The 21512-nt window shown below is 40.3% G+C and overlaps 1 protein-coding gene across 6 annotated transcripts in view; it reads left to right on the top strand.

The window, feature by feature from the left end:
• The window catches only part of MAST2 (microtubule associated serine/threonine kinase 2), a 372012-nt gene that overhangs the window by 129452 nt on the left and 221048 nt on the right, over window positions 1-21512 (top strand). For 2 of the 6 annotated variants that reach the window (XM_043521550.1, XM_037907066.2), the window contains exon 1: window positions 10842-11127. The exons of 3 other annotated variants lie outside the window; for them this stretch is intronic. In XM_043521550.1, coding sequence (XP_043377485.1) covers window positions 11089-11127 — 39 coding nt within the window. In that variant the 5' untranslated portion in view covers window positions 10842-11088. Of the gene's footprint in view, window positions 1-10841; window positions 11128-21512 lie in introns of those variants that run through there. One more of the 6 variants, XM_037907065.2, reaches the window with a different exon arrangement.

The following is a 21512-nucleotide window of genomic DNA, read 5'->3' as shown; positions in this document are numbered from 1 at the left end:
GATTTAGTCGGGGATCGGTCCTGCTTTGAGCAGGAGGTTGGACTAGATGACCTCCTGAGGTCCCTTCCGACCCTGATATTCTACTTGGCATGCGAAAGGACTTTGTGTCAGGGGATGTGCCTTTTGCCATTCCAGTGAAAATCTGCTTAAATTTGGTCAAGCCTTCAAAAAAAAACAAAAAAAAAAACCCACTATTCAGACATGCTCAGTAGAGACTTGTTCTGGAGCTTTGTAACTAAATTCCCTGAAGTTTCTGTCCATACAGGGCATTCTCCAACCCAGGACTGAGCAGGGTTTTCCATGCAATTGCAGTTCTGGGCTGCTGCAGGTGCGGCTGGGGCTGTTCTCTCTAAACATACTCTCCTCCAGAACCTAGAATGGCACCTACGATTCCTGACTGTCACCATTTCTTTGCTGGCAGCAAATATTTGTCAAACACACTGGCAAAGTGTCTTTCTCATTCCCATCTAGTGCTGGCCCATGTACAGGATGACAACCTACTACTGCTATCAGAAACTCTGTTAAGCTATAGCCATAGCCACTTAAGTTAAGTGGATCTGTTGTAGATCTAATGATTCCAATCCTGCTGTTGAACCAGGTGGGTGTCAATATCAACGAATCATAGAACTGGAAGGGATCTCAAGAGGTCATCTAGTTCAGTCCCCTGCACTCAAGGCAGGACTAAGTATTATCTAGTACATCCCTGACAGGTGTTTGTCTAACCTGCTCTTAAAAGTCTCCAATGACGGAGATTTCACAGACTCCCTAAGCAATTTATTCCAGTGCTTAACCATCCTGACAGTTAGAAAGTTTTTCCTAACGTTCAACCTAAACCACCCCAATCAACCTCCTTGTAACAACCTTTTATGTACTTGAAAACTGTTATGTCCCCTCTCAGTCTTCTTTTCTCCAGACTAAACAAACCCAATTTTTTCTGTCTTCCTTTGTAGGTGATGTTTTCTAGACCTTTGATCATTTTTGTTGCTCTTCTTTGGACTTTTCCCAAATTTGTCCACATCTTTTCTGAAATATGGTACCCAGAACTGGACACAATACTCTAGCTGAGGCCTGATCAGTACATAGTAGAGTGTAAAAATTACTTCTCGTGTCTTGTTTACAACACTCCTGCTAATACATCCCAGAATTGATGTTTGCTTTTTTTAAAAAAAATTTATTTGCAAGAGTGTTACACGGTTGGCTCATACTTAGGTTGTGATCTAGTCTGACCCCAAGATTCCTTTCCGCAGTAGTCCTTCCTAGGAGGTCATTTCCTATTATGTATGTGTGCAACTGATTGTTCCTTCTTAAGTGGAGTACTTTGCATTTGTCCTTATTGAATTTCATCCTGTTTACTTCAGACCATTTCTCCAGTTTGTCCAGATCATTTTGAATTATTATCCTTTCCTCCAAAGCACTTGCTGCTACTCCTAGCTTGATGTCATCCACAAACTTTATAAGTGTACCATCTATGCCATTCACTAAATCACTTTTGAAGATATTGAACAGAATCAGATGGAGAACTGATCCCTGTGAGACCCCACTTGATATGCCCTTCCACCTTGACTGTGAACCACTGATAACTACTCTCTGGGAACGGTTTTCCAACCAGTTATGCACCCACCTTAGAGTAGTTCCATCTAGGTTGTATTTCCCTAGTTTTTTTATGAGAAGGTCATGTTAGAGAGTATCGAAACCTTTACTAAAATCAAGGTATACCACATTTACTGCTTCCCCCCATCTGCAAGGGTTGTTACCCTGTCAAAGAAAGCCATTAGGTTGGTTTGACCTGATTTGTTCTTGAGAGATCTGTGCTGACTGCTACTTATTACCTTATTATTTTCTAGGTATTTGCAAATTGATGGCTAAATTTTTTTCTCCATTATTTTTCTGGGTACTGAAATTAAGCTGACTCATCTGTAATTCCCTGGGTTGTCCTTATTTCTCTTTTTATAGATTGGCACTATATTTGTGCTTTTCCAGTCCTCTGGAATCTCTTCCGTCTTCCATGACTTTTCAAAGATAATTGCTAATGGCTCAGATATCTCCTCAGTCAGCTCCTTGAGTATTCTAGGATGTATTTCATCAGACCTGGGTGACTTGAAGACATCTAACTTGTCCAAGTAATTTTTAACTTGTTCTTTCCATATTTTAGCTTCCGATCCTACCTCATTTTCACTGGCATTCTCTGTTAAACGTCTAATCGCTACTAACCTTCAGATCACCTCTTCTTCTTGGTTAGGTGCACTGAAGTAGACCCCTACCATGATATCACCCTTGTTTTTACCCCTTTTATCCTTACCCAGAGACTTTAAACAAGTCTGTCTCCTATTTTCATCTCAACCTCCGTCCAAGTGTATACATTTTTAATATAGAAGGCAACACCTGTCTCTTTTCCCTGCCTATCCATCCTGAGCAAACAGTACCCTTCTATACCAATATTCCAGTCATATGTATTATCCCACCAAGTCTCTGTGATGCCAACTATGCATAGGTGTGTTTATTAACTAGCATTTTAAGTTCTTCCTGCTTATGTCCCATACTTCTCGCATTAGTATACAGACTTCACTGAACATAAGAACAGACATACAGGGTCAGACCAAAGGTCCATCTAGCCCAGTATCCTGTCTTCCAAATTAACAGAACAGCTAATTTAGACCCCATTATTTTATATGTATAGTTGGGATTATGTTTTCCAATGTGCATTACTTCGCATTTATCAACACTGAATTTCATCTGCCATTTTGTTGCCCAGTCACCCAGTTTTGTGAGATCCCTTTGTAACTCTTCGCAGTCTACTTTGGACTTCACTGTTGTGAGTAGTTTTGTATCCTCTGCAAATTTTGCCATCTCACAGTTTACCCCTTTTTCCAAGTAATTTATAAATATGTTGAATAGTACTTGTCCCAGTACAGACTCTTGGGGGACACCACTGTTTACCTCTGGGAGACACCACTATTAACCTCTCTCCATTCTGAAAACTGACCATTTAGTCCTACCCTTTGTTTCCTATCTTTTAACCAGTTACTGATCCATGAGAGGACCTTCCCTCTTATCCCATGACTTCTTACTTTGCTTGAGAGCCTTTTGTGAGGGACCTTGTCAAAGGCTTTCTGAAAATCTAAGTACACTATATCCACTGGATCTTCCTCGTCTACATGCTTGTTTACCCCCTCAAAGTATTCTAGTAGATTGGTGAGGCATGATTTCCCTTTACAAAAACCATGTTGATTCTTCCCCAACAAATCATTCTTCTATGTGTCTTATAATTCTGTTCTTTACTAGTTTACATTATAGGTTTCAGAGTAACAGCCGTGTTAGTCTGTATTCGTAAAAAGAAAAGGAGTACTTGTGGCACCTTAGAGACTAACCAGTTTATTTGAGCATGAGCTTTCGTGAGCTACAGCTCACTTCATCGGATGCATAGCATATCGTGGAAACTGCAGAAGACATTATATACACACAGAGACCATGAAACAAAACTTCCTCCCACCCCACTCTCCTGCTGGTAACAGCTTATCTAAAGTGATCATCAAGTAGAGCCATTTCCAGCACATATCCAGGTTTTCTCACCCTTCCCCCCCCCCCACACACACATACAAACTCACTCTCCTGCTGGTAATAGCCCATCCCTCTTTGAAACCTCTCTTTATAATGCGCATGATAATCAAGGTGGGTCATTTCCAGCACTAATCCAGGTTTTCTCACCACCCCCCCCCACACACACCCCTCTCCAAAAACCACACACACAAACTCACTCTCCTGCTGGCAATAGCTCATCTTACAATGTGCACAGCAATAATCCAAGTTTAACCAGAACGTCTTGGGGGGGGTTTGTAGGAAAAAAACAAGGGGAGATAGGCTACCTTGCATAATGATAGGTAGCCTATCTCCCCTTGTTTTTTTCCTACAAACCCCCCCCAAGACGTTCTGGTTAAACTTGGATTATTGCTGTGCACATTGTAAGATGAGCTATTGCCAGCAGGAGAGTGAGTTTGTGTGTGTGGTTTTTGGAGGGGTGTGTGTGGGGGGGGGTGGTGAGAAAACCTGGATTAGTGCTGGAAATGACCCACCTTGATTATCATGCGCATTATAAAGAGAGGTTTCAAAGAGGGATGGGCTATTACCAGCAGGAGAGTGAGTTTGTGTGTGTGTGTGTGTGTGGGGGGGGGGGGGGAAAGGGTGAGAAAACCTGGATATGTGCTGGAAATGGCTCTACTTGATGATCACTTTAGATAAGCTGTTACCAGCAGGAGAGTGGGGTGGGAGGAAGTTTTGTTTCATGGTCTCTGTGTGTATATAATGTCTTCTGCAGTTTCCACGATATGCTATGCATCCGATGAAGTGAGCTGTAGCTCACGAAAGCTCATGCTCAAATAAACTGGTTAGTCTCTAAGGTGCCACAAGTACTAGTTTACATTATAGTTTACATTAGTTTGTTCGGTACTGAAGTCAGCCTTACTGGCCTGTAATTGCCAGGATCACCCCTGGAGCCCTTTTAAAAAGTTGATGTCACATTAGTTATCCTCCAGTCATCTGGTACAGAAGATGATTTAAATGATAGGTTGCATACCACAGTTCGTAGTTCTGCAATTTCACATTTGAGTTCCTTCAGAACTCTTGAGTGAATACCATTTGGTCCTGGTGACTTATTACTGTTTGTTCCAAATCCTCCTCTAATGATACCTCAGTCTGAGACCGTTCCTCAGATTTGTCACCTAGAAAGAATGGCTTAATTTTGGGAATCTCCCTTACATCCTCAGCTGTGAAGAACAATGCAAAGAATTAATTTAGTTTCTCTGCAATGGCCTTATCGTCCTTGAGTGCTCCTTTAGCATCTCCAACGTCCAGTGGCCCGAGTGGTTGTTTAGCCGGCTTCCTGCTTCTGTTGTACTTTAATAACCCCCCAAAAATTCTTTTTGGGTCTTTGGCTAGCTGTTCAAATTCTTTTTTGGCCTTCCAAATTATATTTTTATACCTCATTTGCCAGAATTTATGCTCCTTTCTATTTTCCTCACTGAGATTTAACTTCCACTTTTTAAAGGATGCCTTTTTGCCTCTCAGTGCTTCTTTTACTTTGTTGTTTAGCCATGATGGCACATTTTTGGTTCTCATATTATGTTTCTTAATTTGCGCTGTACTTTTAAGTTGAGCCTCTATTATGGTGTATTTAAAAAGTTTCTATGCAGCCAGCACTGATTTCACTTTTGGCACTGTATCTTTTTTAATTTCTGTTTAACTAACTTCCTCATTTTTGTATAGTTCCCCTTCTGAAATTAAATGCTAATGTGGTGGGCTGCTATGGTGTTTTCCCTGCCACAGGGATGTTAAATTTAATTATATTATGGTCACTAATACCAAGTGATTCAGCTATACTCACCTCTTGGACCAGACCCTGTGCTCCACTGAGGACTAAATCAAGAGTTGCCTCTCCTTTGTGGGTTCCAGGCCTAGCTGCTCCAAGAAGCAGTCATTTAAGCTGTCAAGAAACGTTATCTCTGCATCCTGTCCTGAGGTGCCATGTGTACCTAGTCAATATGGGTATAATTGAAATCCCCCTCCAAGTTTCAGTGATGCCTATTATATCACTCACCCCAAGATTAGTACTCGCAGGGGGATCTCTATCTTCTCCTCTCAAACTCTCCATGATGCAACTTGATGGAATTTGTGGGGTTTTTTTAGTTTGCTTTTTTTAAAAACAGGACGTTTCTCTCCCCTTTGTCTCCCTGAATAAAAATAACATAATTAAAGTTGCAGAGTCAAACACTTAAGTTAGGAAGACAGTTGAAAGATACCCTGGAGATTTGGATTCAATCTCTGCCTCTGCCATAATGTGTTTATACGATGCTAGGGAAATCAAAGTAACCTTACTTCTGGCATTTATTACCTTTTGAGTGCTTGACTTTGCAGCCTTAATAAACTTATTTTAACACATTTTTTGTATGTAATATTTATTAATGATTTGGACATTTTGAAGATGGCTTACTGAGGTTAGTCAAGAAGAGAAAAGACTGAGGAACTGCAGGGAGAGACCTAACAAATCTAAGTGAATGGGCAGCACCGTGGCAGACGAAGTTCACCATTGACAAGTGGTATATGATGCACGTTAGAAGAAATAATCTGAAGTAAGTCTATGGCTACACTACGAGGTAGGGGTGTGATTCCCCTACCGGTGTGTACATACTTGCGATAGCTCGGTGAGAACTAGCGCAAGTGTAAATAGTAGTGTAGCTGCGCTGCTGCGGCACGGCGGAGTTGTGCTGAGTGTGTACCCAGTGTTTTCAGGCAGGTTTGTACTTGGCATGGCTCAGCTATACGTCTGCTGCTGCTACCTGTGCTGCTGTGGCCACACTGCTGTTTACACTCTTCCTAGCTCCATGAGAGCGTAGCGCCGGGATGTGCAGCTGAGCAGGGGGCCACACCCTGCCTCGCCTTGTCGACAGAGCCTGATTCCTGTTGCAGAGTGCTAAATTAACTGTCTCGTCATGATCACAGAGTCATAGAATATCAGGGTTGGAAGGGACCTCAGGAGGCCATCTAGTCCAACCCCCTGCTCAAAGCAGGACCAATCCCCAATCAAATCATCCCAGCCAGGGCTTTGTCAAGCCTGACCTTAAAAACTTCTAAGGAAGGAGATTCCACCACCTCCCTCGGTAACGCATTCCAGTGTTTCACCACCCTCCTAGTGAAAAAGTTTTTCCTAATATCCAACCTAAACCTCCCCCACTGCAACTTGAGACTATTACTTCCTCAGTTCTGTCATCCTGCTACCACTGAGAACAGTCTAGATCCATCCTCTTTGGAACCCCCTTTCAGGTAGTTGAAAGCAGCTATCAAATCCCCCCCTCATTCTTCTCTTCCGCAGACTAAACAATCCCAGTTCCCTCAGCCTCTCCTCATAAGTCATGTGTTCCATTCCCCTAATCATTTTTGTTGCTCTCCGCTGGACGTTTTCCAATTTTTCCACATCCTCCTTGTAGTGTGGGGCCCCAGACTGGACACAGTACTCCAGATGAGGCCTCACCAATGTCGAATAGAGGGGAACGATCACGTCCCTCGATCTGCTGGCAATGCCCCTACTTACGCAGCCCAAATGCCATTGGCCTTCTTGGCAACAAGGGCACACTGTCGACTCATATCCAACTTCTCATCCACTGTAACCCCTCGGTCCTTTTCTGCAGAACTGCTGCCTAGCCATTCGGTCCCTAGTCTGTAGCGGTGCATGGGATTCTTCCGTCCTAAGTGCAGAACTCTGCCCTTGTCCTTGTTGAACCTCATCAGATTTCTTTTGGCCCACTCCTCTAATTTGTCTAGGTCCCCCTGTATCCTATTGCTACCCTCCAGCGTATCTACCTCTCCTCCCAGTTTAGTGTCATCTGCAAACTTGCTGAGGGTGCAATCCACACCATCCTCCAGATCATTTATGAAGATACTGAACAAACCCGGCCCGAGGACTGACCCTTGGGGCACTCCACTTGATACCGGCTGCCAACTAGGCATGGAGCCATTGATCACTACCCGTTGAGCCCGACAATCTATCCAGCTTTCTATCCACCTTATAGTCCATTCATCCAGCCCATACTTCTTTAACTTGCTGGCTAGAATACTGTGGGAGACAGAGTCAAAAGCTTTGCTAAAGTCAAGGAACAACACGTCCACTGCTTTCCCCTCATCCACAGAACCAGTTATCTCGTCATAGAAGGCAATTAGATTAGTCAGGCATGACTTGCCCTTGGTGAATCCATACTTACTGTTTCTGATCACTTTCCTCTCCTCTAAGTGCTTCAGAATTGATTCCTTGAGGACCTGTTCCATGATTTTTCCAGGGACTGAGGTGAGGCTGACTGGCCTGTAGTTCCCCAGATCCTCCTCCTTCCATGTTCTGGGGATTAGTGTGTACAGCTCAATGAAAACCTCTGTTAAGTATTTGGTGAAAGTCAGCAGAAAAATATATTAGGATGAATAAAGAATGATACAAAGTGGTGTTGCAAGAATTAGAATGCTACTACACAAATTGGTGGTGTGATCTTACCCAGAATACTGTGTTCAATTTTTGCCACCCAGTCTCATTAATGTTATATGAGAAAGAGAAGGTCTCTGGACGTGATCAATGAAACCTATTAGAGGTGGGGAAAGACTTCAGTATGAAGATAGATTGAAAGTATTGGACCTGTTCAAGTTTTTGAGAGGAGGCAAATTAATGGGGACATGATATAGAAGTATGCAAAAATGAAAGAGATGAAGAAGGTAAATCAGACACTCCTGTTTACCTTTGTCATAATGCAAGAGCCAGGGGACAGTCAATGAAATTGAAAATCAGCATGCACAAAACTGATAAAGTAATACTTTTTTTTCACAACACATAATTGATCTGTAGACTTATTGCCACAGAATATCATTGAGGTCAAGATGGTACCAGCGTTCAAAAAGAACTAGATGTTTATATAGTTCATGAGAACATGAGTTACATTAGGTACTATACAGATAAAAACAAAATGGAATTGTAAACCCGTATGCTCAGAGGCATAAATTAACCACCAACTGACTAGATTAGAAAGAAACTTCCTATACAAACAATGTATTGCATAATTGTCCATTTAAAGTTTCTTGTACCTTTCCACAAAGTACTGGTCGTTATCCGACAGGATAGAGGACTAGCTTGACCACTGATCTGATCTAGTGTGTCTGTTCCTATGTTCCTGACATTTGAAATAAGCTATAGATAATTGTAAAGTTCTCAGGAAATACTACAGTATTTTAAGATAATGAGATTCTGCTTTTCAGTAGAAATTGAATTTGCTTGATACTAATTTTTTAATAGGTGAGGCCAAAAAGATTTTGAAATATTTTTCCAAGAAACTTGTGGGTTGAGGAACACAGCAAGTACATTTTGTCGTATCTGAAATCCATCGTAAATAAGTGTTATCACATGTAGAATTTAGGATGAAACGTGACGTTTACTTTAACTATAGGTCTCTGTTTGTGTTCATATTTTACTGTTACTTCTCGTGTCTACTCAATTTAAAATTGAGAAATCTCCCTATCCTTTTCTGTAGTTTAACATTATTCATGTATATTTGAAGAGGAGGATACTGTTCCTTTAAAATCAGGTGGCTGAGTTGTTCTTTACTAGTGCACTGCTTTTACATTGTACAGTATACTCTATGCAAATGAGCTGCCTGCTCAGCCTGTGTGTGGTTCGTTGCCTTGTTCGGTAGCTCACAAAGACTCTGCAGACCTAATTCAGAATTCAGTTGTTTAAAACAGCAGATGGAAGGAGGTGTCGGCGAGATGAGGGTTTATTAGCTCCTCACAATGAAAGACCACACTGTCTCTGCAGAGGATCAGAAGAACCCTGGTGAATGAAACTGAGTTGTATCTGCTCTCGGTTCACTTTACAATTATGTGGTTAGCTCATGCAACTCAGTCACTTAGCATGAAGATTGGCTAACGATTTCCATGTAAATATCCATTATTTTAAGCACCATCAACGTGGGTGCTTTTATTGAGACTTTTTTGGGTTGCAGCTGTCAAAATTGTGGGAACAAGAGCTTTTCATCTAGCTGTGAGAGGCAGTTTACAGTCACTGTTGCTGCATTTGCACACTTTAGGAGGTGTAGCAATGTGATTAAAAGCTGCTCTCATACACAGCTCTTTATGAAATCCGAAATTTTCTTTTAAATAACTAGTGGAATCCTTCAGAGGGTGAAGTTGCTGGTTTTGTTTGAAATATTTATATTAGAAAGTTATAACTAGGTTCTTCACTGTGCTTTGATCAGGACGCAGAATCTGTTGCCTTCATCCCCTGCTAAAAATTAATGGGCTGTTTTTAATTGCGTCTATCTCATATTTTTCTATATATATTTGGTTAGTTAATTTTTTTAAAAAGACAAACATGTAGGACAAGGGTTCTTTAAGAGGTTCATAAATTTTGATATATTCAACCCTGTATCTTTTAGGTTTTGACTTTTTATTGAAGTGGTGTTTACAGTAAGTAAGCTCATTTTCACGGTTTATTCTTGAATACACTCTAACGCCTTGGTTTTAAAATGTGATTTTAATATTGCACATGGAAGGATAGAAGCATTTTTGGCTTTGCTGAATTTATATGCTTGAAAGTGACTGTTTGTGGGGGAAAAAAGGAAGTACAAAACAGGCTGAAAAAGCCTCAGTTGAACTGTGCCTTCTTTCTAACCTGCCACTTATACATGGATGACGAAAAGGGAAGGGCTTTTTATGACAGCTCTGTCAATGCTGAATAGATGAATGAATGAATTACATGTTCAGAACTCACAACACGTGTTCCAGACCCTTCAGTGCATAAAAGAGTAGTGAGATCTCAGCATTGAAGTAAGACACCAAAGAAAGAAAGCATCGTGCCTGCCGCATTTGAGGAGAAAGAGACCAGCATACTTCATAGATAGTAGAAACAAAAGAATGTGCTACAGTATCTGAAGAATCTGACATTTGCTTTGTCTGTCCAAAGGAATAAAGGAATTCTGCATGTTTGGCAAAATAAATTCACTAGTCTTTATTGTCAGTTTGTGAAGAATAGTGAATTTCAGTGAAGTAGGACAGTGTGTTTTTGAAAAGGAAATGTGACCTGGATTTTGTGAGCTTATTGTAAACACTAGATGAAGGCAAGCTGTTGTAGTTTACTGAGCCTTTTTAACAGATCAAGTAAATTGAAGTTGAGCCAAGACCTGGGGAAAAAAATCTGAATTAATTAATTTCTTTTTTGGGCATTTTGTTAGGACTTGGATTATTACTTATTTTTACCTGTACACAAATGTGTGTGGCAAAAACACATTCAAACTTGAAACAGATTTTTCTAATCTTTGCAGCTTTTTAAATGTGACTTGACAGTGCCTGAAAGGAGGCAGACAGAAGTATGAACAACTGATCAGAGACACTGGGTGCAGATCTTCATGACAGAGGCAAATTAAAGACCATGATTTATTTTTAGAGATTGGGAGAAAAACATTGAAAATAATGGGCTTCTTTGCCAGTTTGTGACACGGTATCACTAGCCAGAAGCAAGTGAGAGTCAGAAGTAATTTGTAGCCCTGGGAATTTCTGAGAGTTCAAAATATGGATGATTCAAGTATTCTGCGAAGGAGGGGGTTACAGGTAAGTAACATAAATCTCATTAATTTTCTCTTGCTGTGGGGAACAGTCCTCTAAAAATAACAATCTAATAAAATAAAAACAGTTCCATCTGTCTGAGTGGAAATACAAAATTGAAGCTAGAATTACAACAGTTTTCATCTGTTATATACACTGATTACAAACGGGACTTTGTGATAGCATAGGATTTCTAGTTTATATTAATTACAGTATTTAAATGAAAGCAATTAGTTTTATTAATACCTTTGATTCAAATTTGTTTTGCATGGAACAAAAGCCAGTGTCTAAATTATTTATTTTGAAACGTACACTGGCAGATAGTAGTAAATATTTGTAAAAGCTGTAATGTGACTTTTTTGGCTTGCTTTAAACCAGTCATTTCAATTTTGTCTTATTTAGAGATTAAAATGAGAATTTTAACGTGATTTTTTAAAAAGGTGTGCTTATTTATTACTTTAAATGTTGAATAATCTACTTGCAGAGTACAAATCTACAGTGTAAATCATGTTATGGGGGAAAGATTAGAGTAGCAATGGCTGTGATACTTTCGGTCACTGCCATTTGCACATTAGCGAGCGGTTCTGTTTTTTCTACCAAACATTGTTAAATATGTAAGTGCAACATATATCATCGTCTGATCAAGTATAATTTAGAGAAACTTCTACAGTATTGCAGCAGACACTATAATGTAGTTAAGTACATTTGTCCATGTTAATGAAGGATGGAGAGTGAACTATTTCTCACCAACTAAACCAACTGGAAAAAGAAAAGGAGTACTTGTGGCACCTTAGAGACTAACAAATTTATTTGAGCATAAGCTTTCGTGAGCCACTGAGCCCCAGGCATGTTGTGTAATGTGGATATAAAAGGGCTTCTTTTCTACCTGTATATTATCATACTTGTTCTGTATTGCAATTCCTAGAAATGTTACACTGTGATACACCTTTTGAGTTAAGAACAAATATTTATTTAGGGAAGCTATTGTTGGTGACTGTTAAACAAAATAGAGGGAAAATAGTGGGCATAACTTTTTAGCTGTATAGTAAATTATTTTAAATAACAAAGTGTACATATATACATGTCTCGCTATTTCACTGACTTTGTTTTAAATAAATCAATGTATTTTTATTACATTAGTCATCTTTCACCGTGTGTTGTCTTTTTAGTAAATGTATGTTTTATTTTCTTTGTATGCCAACATATTCCAAGATTCTTGACTGGTTTGAGATGAAGTATTCTAGTTCTAGTGTGGGGGATTCTTTGAAATTGCTGTATTGGTTTGCATATGCCTCCTCCAAATGACAATGTATTTCATTTATGGCAGACCATAGTTTAACAAAATTTAATCCTAAGATTAAGAGAGCTTGGTTTATAATAAATTTGTAACTCATTTTCAATAATTTACAATCAGTTGAAACCTGGTAGTTAACAAGAATGCATGTGAACTTGCAATTGCAAACCTGTTCCTGACAGCAAATTCATCAACAATATTTGATGCTTGTATTCTGATTGTTTAGAGCTTTTGCAAACCAGTTATTTTCTGTAATATGCTAGCTGCTTGGCCTATGTTTGTTGAGTTACTTTTAAAACACTGCTCAGAATAACAGATCATGGTTTTTTCATTTAGTTGGTATTGTACTATTATTTTAACGTATCTGAGAATCGTAGTGTATCAATAAATATCTTTTACATACAAAGCATTGAGGAATAGAAATACTTTTCTCTTTGCGTTTGTAAAATTATTATTTTATTCTTAAATATTCTGTATTATGTGTTGTCCTAGAAATTCAACAGAAATAACTTACATAATGAAAATATTTGTCCAAACGCAGATGAGTCAGCTAATTATAATAAGGAAAACTAGTAAACTGGTAAGCGTTTGACTCAGAAACGTCAATGTTAGAGCTGGTCTGCAATGGAAATATGAAAATTGAGCTGAGGAAAAAGATACCTGCTAAATACTTCCACTAACCAGGTTAAGAGACATTCAGCAAATTAATATGTAGGTCTATGGTAACTTGTAAAAATTCTTTATAGATCCTGCCAAGTTTGTTAGCTGGATTTGTGTTCAGTATCAATGCCTCAGTATTCACCGGACAGTGTTTTGCGTATCAGGTGACTTTCACTTTCCATTTATAAATTAAAATTTTTATTTGCCATTTATAATTTTAAAAATTTACTACATCAAATAATAAAGGTACTTTTTAAAATGGCATCCTATTTTTACAGGTTCCCTCATCCCCATCTTATAAGACCCAGATCCCTTATGGCTCAACTCAGAATGCCTGTGGAATTATTCAGTGTCTGTAGACTGTCCCTGAATGATGCACTTTGGGATGGCAGCAATGAACTTGGAATTGACCTGTAGACCTTACACAATCTGTAAAGAATGTACACACACACACCCCCACACAAAGTCTGTGTCAGATATCAACCACAGCCTGTTTTTTTGTAGCCATTCAGTATGTAATTCTGTGTAGGGCTCATTTCTTTGATTTCTTTTGCAGGTCTCCATTAAGGCTGACATTTCATTGTTAGCTTACCCTTTTGTCTACTATTGGTATATTGCAGCATGTATGATATTTACCATCATCCGTGAAAAGTCCTGTAATATTTAGGAGCAGTATGGTTAGTATTTTTTGGTTTTGTTCCAGGAGGTGTTACATTCAAGTTGTACAGGATGAATTAGGCTGTATACTAACTGTTGACACTGCAGTATAATATTAGAGGACTATTCCTTTGTTTAAAAGTAACATACTTTGGATGAAACATTAAATCAAGCTCACACCCTAGTAATGGGTTACCTAGGAAGCTTGTTGAATCTCTGTCGGTGGACATTTTAAAGAACCGGTTAGACAAACATCTGACAGGTATTGAAAGAGGCAAGAAGCTGAGATCCTCTTGGAGTCACTGAAACTTCTTGTGTTAGCAATGTTTCTAAAGATGTTTTACTTTTTCTTGTTGCCTATGTTTGAAATGTAAGAGTGAGTTTAGTGTCTCCTCAAAGTCAAGGGAGATGAACAATATTACAGATGTCTAATAGAACTGTTTTAAATAAATAAGTTAATGTGCACTGAAACCGTACTAGTAACTATGAAGATGGGGCAAAATATCCTCTTAGTAACAGAGAGAATCATATCAGTAAGTGATTTAATCTTTTATTCTTAGCACTGATTAAGACAAAAACAGCAAACCAGGAGCTAGCAACCACAGTAGCTTCACAAAGAGGCTTCTCAACAAACAATGAGTACTAATTCAAAGACCTCATAATTAAGAGGTGGTTAAAAAATACACTTTCGCAATTAATGCAAATTAACTCCCCTCTTCACCCCGCCATAACCTAATTCTTTTAAAGTTATTTCAGAGGACTTCAATGAGGCAAAGTGTCCGCAGTTTCAAACAAGACTAGTGGAGAGAAAAGAAAAGAAAAAAAATTATTTTATTTTAAAAAACAAAGGGAAATAAGTATCTTCCTTAATTTAAAAAGAAAAAAAAGCGAAAGACTGCAGCTGGGCAGTTGGAGAGGACATTCTTTTCCACTGGGAGCTCCATGGTGCCATACTTGTGTACCAAAGGAGGGCTGGGGGTGATGGAGAGGCCCCGGAGTCTGGCACCAGTAGCACTGGCAGCAGATTGAGGGACATGATTATTCCCCTCTGTTCGGCACTGGTGAGGCCACATCTGGAGTATTGCATCCAGTTTTGGGGCCCTCCACTACAGAAAGGATGTGGACAAATTGGAGAGAGTCCAGCGGAGGGCAATGAAAGTGGTTAGGGGGCTGGGGCACATGACTTATGAGGAGAGACTGAGGGAACTTGGCTTATTTAGTCTGCAGAAGAGAAAGAGTGAGGGGGGATTTGATAGCAGTCTTGAGCTACCTGAAGAGGGGTTCCAAAGAGGATGGAGCTAGGTGGCTCTGAGTGGTGGCAGATGACAGAACAAGGAGCAATGGTCTCAAGTTGGAGTGGGGGAGGTCTAGGTTGGATATTAGGAAAAACTATTTCACTAGGAGGGTGGTGAGGCACTGGAATGGGTTACTTAGGAAGGTGGTGGAATCTCCATCCTTAGAGGTTTTTAAGTCCTGGCTTAACAAAGCCCTGGCTGGGATGATTTAGATGGGGTTGGGCCCTGCTTTGAGCAGAGGATTGGACTAGATGACCTCCTAAGGTCTTTTCCAACCCTAATCTTCTATGATTCTATGATTTTCATTGTGAAGATCATATTAATCCACAGTTTTTTCTTTTATAAAGGCGTTAAAGATAAACTGTGAAGATGCTTCAATTTCCCTGGTCTGAAAGATGTCTTCTATGTCATTCCTCTTAAATCCTAGCTCACAAAATGAAGAATGTAATTCAGATAAAATTTCACTTTCTCATGTGTGGCCCCACCATCAATTAAACTAGAGTGCTGGCTTTCTTTGTGATTACTAGTCTAGTCACACACATGTGGAACAACACCTTTATTCCATTCATGAAAATGGAGCAGGCAAGGCAGAGTAGGGGGATAGTGTAGCATCACATCAGTATAAACCATAAGCATCTATATAAACCAAAACAAAGCTGGCAGGTCTAATGTTAGGCCCATCAGCCTTGACCGCTGTCCTCTTTTAATTAGTTTAGTCAGTAGTTGACTTATTTTACATTAATTTCCAACTGAAAATAACATCCAAAAAAGGAATTAAAATTGACTTTAAAAAATATATTTAACTTACTACCTAAAGTTGAGAAGAATTTGCTTGAAGTTTCCTCAGTGAAGAGAAATTGGTAAGTTTGAATATGAATTGGGGAACAATTTGGGCAATGTTGTAACCATTTACAGTTACTTAACAGGAGGAATTTCACATTACAACAAACTTAGAAAAATATATATTTAACAGAGAAATTTGTCTGGCCAGTACTGTTATGTTTTATTTTTTTACTGTTTGAGAGATTTGTTTTAACAAGCCTCACTTATTTAATATCACGCTCAAGAGTACCAGGAGCTAAACAGAAACTACAAGACCAGTTCCCTGCTGAAACAGCACCATTCTTAATGATATAGAGATCTACTGAGAACATAACATGGTAGGAGGGGACACTGCTGGTGAGGAAGGATGATAGTGCTGTTGTTTAATTAGGCATACATATGGTTTTTGGTCAGCTCCTGCTACACTTACGGGTGATATAAATAAGTGTTAAAACACAAATATCTTATTGGTCTGATTATTTGCTACAGATGTGTTTAAACCAGTGACTTCAGTTTTCCAACAAAAACCTTATGCTGAACCAGATATTTGACCTAAATTCTTTTCAACTCCTGTGTGAAGCGATAAAATGCAAGTGGCCGATTCTATGACTTGGGGAAGAAATTTTATCATATTAGCAACTCTCCATTAAATAGTAGAGGTTATTTTAAGTATATGCATCTTTATATAAAAAAGTAGAAGCTGGTAAAAGGGGTATTTTTTGATAAATATACGGTTTTCTGTCTTTTCTCCTACATCTGAGTAGCTAGTGTCTACCAGCATGATTGGCTTATTTGTTGCCAGAAAGACATAATTAACAGTCCTCAATGCCCTCCACAATCTCTTGGATTGCTGTGTAGTTAGAATGGCTTTCATTCTTCCTCTTAGCCATACAGGATGCATCACTTCTATTCATGTCACTTCAGATCTACGTGCTCAGTGCCAGAAATCCCAAGTCTGCAACAGAAGCTGTTTCTCACACCTAACAGCATAATGTGCTGCCACCATGATACAAAGATAGCTTTTTAATTTGCTTACCTTTAATGGTGGTCACTATATAAGCAATCCCACTTGCCACTTTAATGAGAGAGAAATGTCCCGCAGTGAGTCGCATATATTTTGCTTCATAAAACTGATGCCTAGAGGTTGAAATTAGTTAATAATCTTCGGTTCTCTTATGTCTGCTGATTATACTAGTGCTACTGAAGACAACCATATTAAAAGATAGCTGAAAGGTAGTGATTGTTTGTTTTAATAGGTAGTTAATTAAAACATGACAAGTGAAAAATTACTAATATGGATCTGGAACAGATACTGGCCACACATTTCATACTTTAGATGATACTTAAGCTGCAGAGATGCATATATTTATCTTAAAGAACCCTTTTAAATATCAAAAGTAAATTAGTACGTCAATTTGTAAACATGCAAAAATATTCTCTTCTCATTTTTGATTCATTTTTAATTATTTTGTGAAGAGATTTTATACAAAAGATAAATACTGTTGAGGCTTTTGGAAGTTGGTGAGTTTTTGGAATTACAGGAATGAAGCAAGTTCGTTTGATTTTTTTTGATAGTTCCAGAATTTTTATAAGGTTATGACTTTATAATATGTAGTATTATGGAAGCTGGCATGTGTCTGAAAAATCAGAGGACAGCTACGTAGAAGTTTGAAATGGTGTATTGCTTTCTACTTCTCCGAAGTGTGTCATGCTGGAACAACTCCTCTTGCTTCGGTGAGGCATTTTTCAGCTTAGTTTTAGTCTGTTTTAGTAATAGTATAAATAGCATTAGTGTAGATAGTTAGACCCCCTCGCTTAGCATAGAGGGGCTCCCTTTGCCCCTTGGGTCAAGTATGTCCCAGGTTTCAAACCCTGTGCCTCCTGCAGGAAGCCTATGCAGGTGAGCTACCCACACTCCAGTTGTCTGAAGTGTCTGGGAGAGGCTCATGTATGAGAGCATTGTCAAATCTGTCAGGACGTCAAGCCTCATACAAAGAAAGACAGGGAGACTAGACTAAGGGCTGTTATAATGGAAGCTGCTCTTAGACTGGCATCGGAGCCAAGCAATTTGGATTCAGCACTGAGCACCTCAGCTTCGGTGCGAAGCACCCCTCCGTTGTCATGTTTCTTGGCTACAGTTCTCCGTCTCTGGTGCTGAGAAAAAAAGTAGGAAGCAACGGTCCACGAGGGGACATTCCCCAGTACTGAGAAAGGACAAATAAAGGGAGTGCAGCAGTGTGCAACCCGTGTCGTGTCACTCATCCGCTCCCGCTACCCTAGCAGTACTGTCAATTCTGCCCTGCTCACAGGTGCCATTGAAACTGGTGCGGGACCACCCGCCAATTCCGGGGAGTCATCATGGCGCCAACAGGATTGCGTTGCCTTCCACCCTGGAGGCCTTTGCAGCAGTTAGGAACCTACTGTCACTCCTGGTACTGCGAGCCTTGATGGGACAACCATAGTCTCCAATGAGTGTGATGAGCAGAAGGGAGCATGGGGCTCTGAGCTCTTACCTGGCACTGGGGACCTCGGTACCAACCAGAGGAAAACCAGCCCTCCTGTCATTGACAAGTTCTTCCCAATTGGCACTGTTTTTCCGGACCCTTGGCATCCACTGGTCGAAGCTGTACTGCTCCACCATGGTACCTTAGGAGGACTCTTTTTCGGAGTTGGTCGAGCCCTGTACCCAGCCAAAGAGCCACTGCTGCTACCCATCCTACATTCCACCAGATTCCAGTGTGGGTCCACTTGCTGACACCTGGTCTGGAGGACAGTGGCTTATGCAGGTCCAGTGGCCGTTCCGGAATCCGTGGGGCTTTCCCTTGGTACTGGGACCACCATCCAATTGTTCCTACTTGGTGGTGTCCAAGAGGAGGGCCTTTCCACCACACCATTTGGCACCCAATCTGGACTCTGGCACCAAGCACAGTACTGACACACAAGATTTGGGGCCTGGAGGACATAATCAAGGCTGAAGAAGTGGAGGAAGCCCCCCAACTGGTTACAGTCTCTTCATTTTCCTCCCCAGATGAGTGACTTGGTGCCACAAGCTGACTTTAGAGCCCATAAATAGCTTCTAAAAAGGGTGGCTGCTAACCTGGGGCTGGAGGTGGAAGTACTCAAGGAGTCAGCTAAAAGCCTCATTGACTTTTTGGCTGCATCAGCCCCATCCAAGGTTGCCCTATCCTTTAACAAGGCTGTTATGGGTCCGGTCAGGTCCCTATGGTAGACTCCATTTTCTCTCCCTCCCACTTCAGAGGGTAGAGAATAAAAACTAAGTGCAAGCCCAGGGATACAAATACTCGTATTCTCACCCTTCTCCTGGGTCTCCTGTGATCACAGTGGCCAATAAGAGGGACAGGCAAGGCCAGTCAGTCGCTATCCCTATGCAGAAGGACTTAAAGAAGCTAGACCTGTGCGGCAGAAAAATGTATTTGCTGGATGGGTTACAGTTTCATATTTCCAACCAATAAGCCCTGCTTGGGAGGTTTGATTACAGTATGTGGGACTCTGTGGGCAAGCTTAAGGACTTACTGCCTCAGGACTCGAGACAAGAGTTTTCCACCCTGTTAGAGGAGGGGAACACTATCGCCAGAGCCTCGCTCCAAGTGGCCCTGGATGCAGCTGATGCGGCAACCAGAACGATGGATTTCACAATGGTCATGAGGCAATGCTCCTGGCTTCAATCCTCGGGACTATCACCGGAGGTCCAACAGTCAGTTCAGCAATTTGAAGGTAGCTCCCTCTTCTCAGAGCAAATGGACACAAAGCTCCATGGTCTGAAGGACTCCAGGGCCACCCTCAGATCCCTGGGGCATCTACTGCCCGGCTGCTCTCAGGAAGCGTTTCAGGTCGCAGCAACCAGCCTCCTTCTCGGCTCCTGTTCAAGAAAAGGAGCAGGGGTTACAAGCAGTATTTCTTTACCCAACACAGTCAACTTGTGGAACTTTTTGCCAGAGGATGTTATCAAGGCCAAGACTATAACAGGGTTCAAAAAAGAGCTAGATAAATTCATGGAGGATAGGTCCATCAATGGCTACGAGCCAGGATGGGCTAGGTGTCCCTAGCCTCTGTTTGACAGAAGCTTTGACTAGAAGACAGGGAATGGATCACTTGATGATTATGTGTTCTGTTCATTCCCTCTGGGGCACCTGGCATCGACCACTGTTGAAAGACAGGATAATGAGCTAGATGGACCTTTGGTCTGACCTGGTATGGCCGTTCTTATGTTCTTACGTACATAATTCTATATTTGTAAATTCAACTTTCATGATAAAGTGGTTGCACTACACTACTAGTATTAGGTGAATTGAAAAATACTATTTCTTTTTTTTTTACAGTGCAAATACTTTTAATGAAAAATAAACATAAAGTGAGCACTGTACACTTCGTATTGTGTTGTAAATGAAATCAATGTATGTGAAAATGTAGAAAACATCAAAAAATATTTAAATAAATGGTATTCTATTGTTTAACAGTGCGATTAATTTTTTTATATAACTGAGATTAAAAAGAGGGAAAAACTTCTTGTTTTTAAATTGCTATTTCTCACCTGTATAGACTAATGAATGAATTCTCCCTAACTATAGACAGAAAAATTAAATGATCTTCAGGTGACATTGCATGTGAGGATGGCTGTTCAGTCCAGGAATGATATCCTATCTGCTTTAGTTGTCTCATAAAGGGGAAATAGCAGTGTGCAAGCTCTGATGTGGCCATACCTGTAATTACTGTAAACTCTTTTAAAATAAAATAGGACAAGGGAATCTCAAACCCATGATCCACTCCTAGCCTGCAGCTGTATGCAACCAGCTGTGCGCCCTCTGCCCCATCTCGCAATGTTTCTAGCATTCATGTTCCATCTATGTGCTTTTGCTGCAGTGGCTTGCGTTAAGTGTGGTGGACTCCTTGCCTGCTAAAATATGCTGATTAGAACACTGCTTTCTTTTCCTAATTTCAGTGAGCAGAGTATTATAATGGGAACACTCCTTGGTCAACTGGAGAAATGTGTGCTGAGCAGAAGAGACAGGAAGACATGGGAGCTGCTTGTATACCCGTTGGGAGGGGAGAGAGTGCTCTGAGAATTTTCCTTCCACATGAATGGATACTTTCTCTTTCTTGTGGCTTCCCACAAAATTAGAGGCCAAAAGCAAAGGAATGAATGGAAGAGACAGGAAAGGGACTGGCAAAGCTAGAGAGAGAAACATTTTACAAAAATTAAAATAAAATAAAATTAAAAAAATTCTGGAACAAGGGTAGGCAGGTAGTTTAAATTAAGCAGAGATTGATGTGTAAAATGCAGGTGTTCTGGACAATCCTTTCCAGTTATTCTTTCCTCTTCTTCCTCTAGTCCCTGCTTTTCAGTGTCTTGATTCCTGTTTCTACTTCCCTTTCTTTTTCCTCAGAGGTGAATGAGATTAAGCTCCACATTCTGTGCCTGTCACACACTTTGACAAGGCTTAATTTAAAACCTAGTGGGCCAAATTCATCTCTGGTGTAATTCCACTGAACTCTGATGTTTATCAGAACATATTTATCTATAAAGAATAGTCCCTAAATCTTGGCAGAGTGAGATGGGTAAATATTAAAGGAACACTTAAGTTCTTCTGCCAGCAGTGTGACAGGGAGCCACTTCACATTGTGCTGTTAACTATCCAGTTGTA

This window comes from Chelonia mydas, chromosome 8 (genome assembly GCF_015237465.2).
Source record: "Chelonia mydas isolate rCheMyd1 chromosome 8, rCheMyd1.pri.v2, whole genome shotgun sequence".
In the NCBI taxonomy this organism is placed as follows: domain Eukaryota; kingdom Metazoa; phylum Chordata; order Testudines; family Cheloniidae; genus Chelonia; species Chelonia mydas.
The sequence above is the reverse complement of the archived record's forward strand: the minus strand, read 5'-3'. Positions and strand labels throughout refer to the sequence as shown.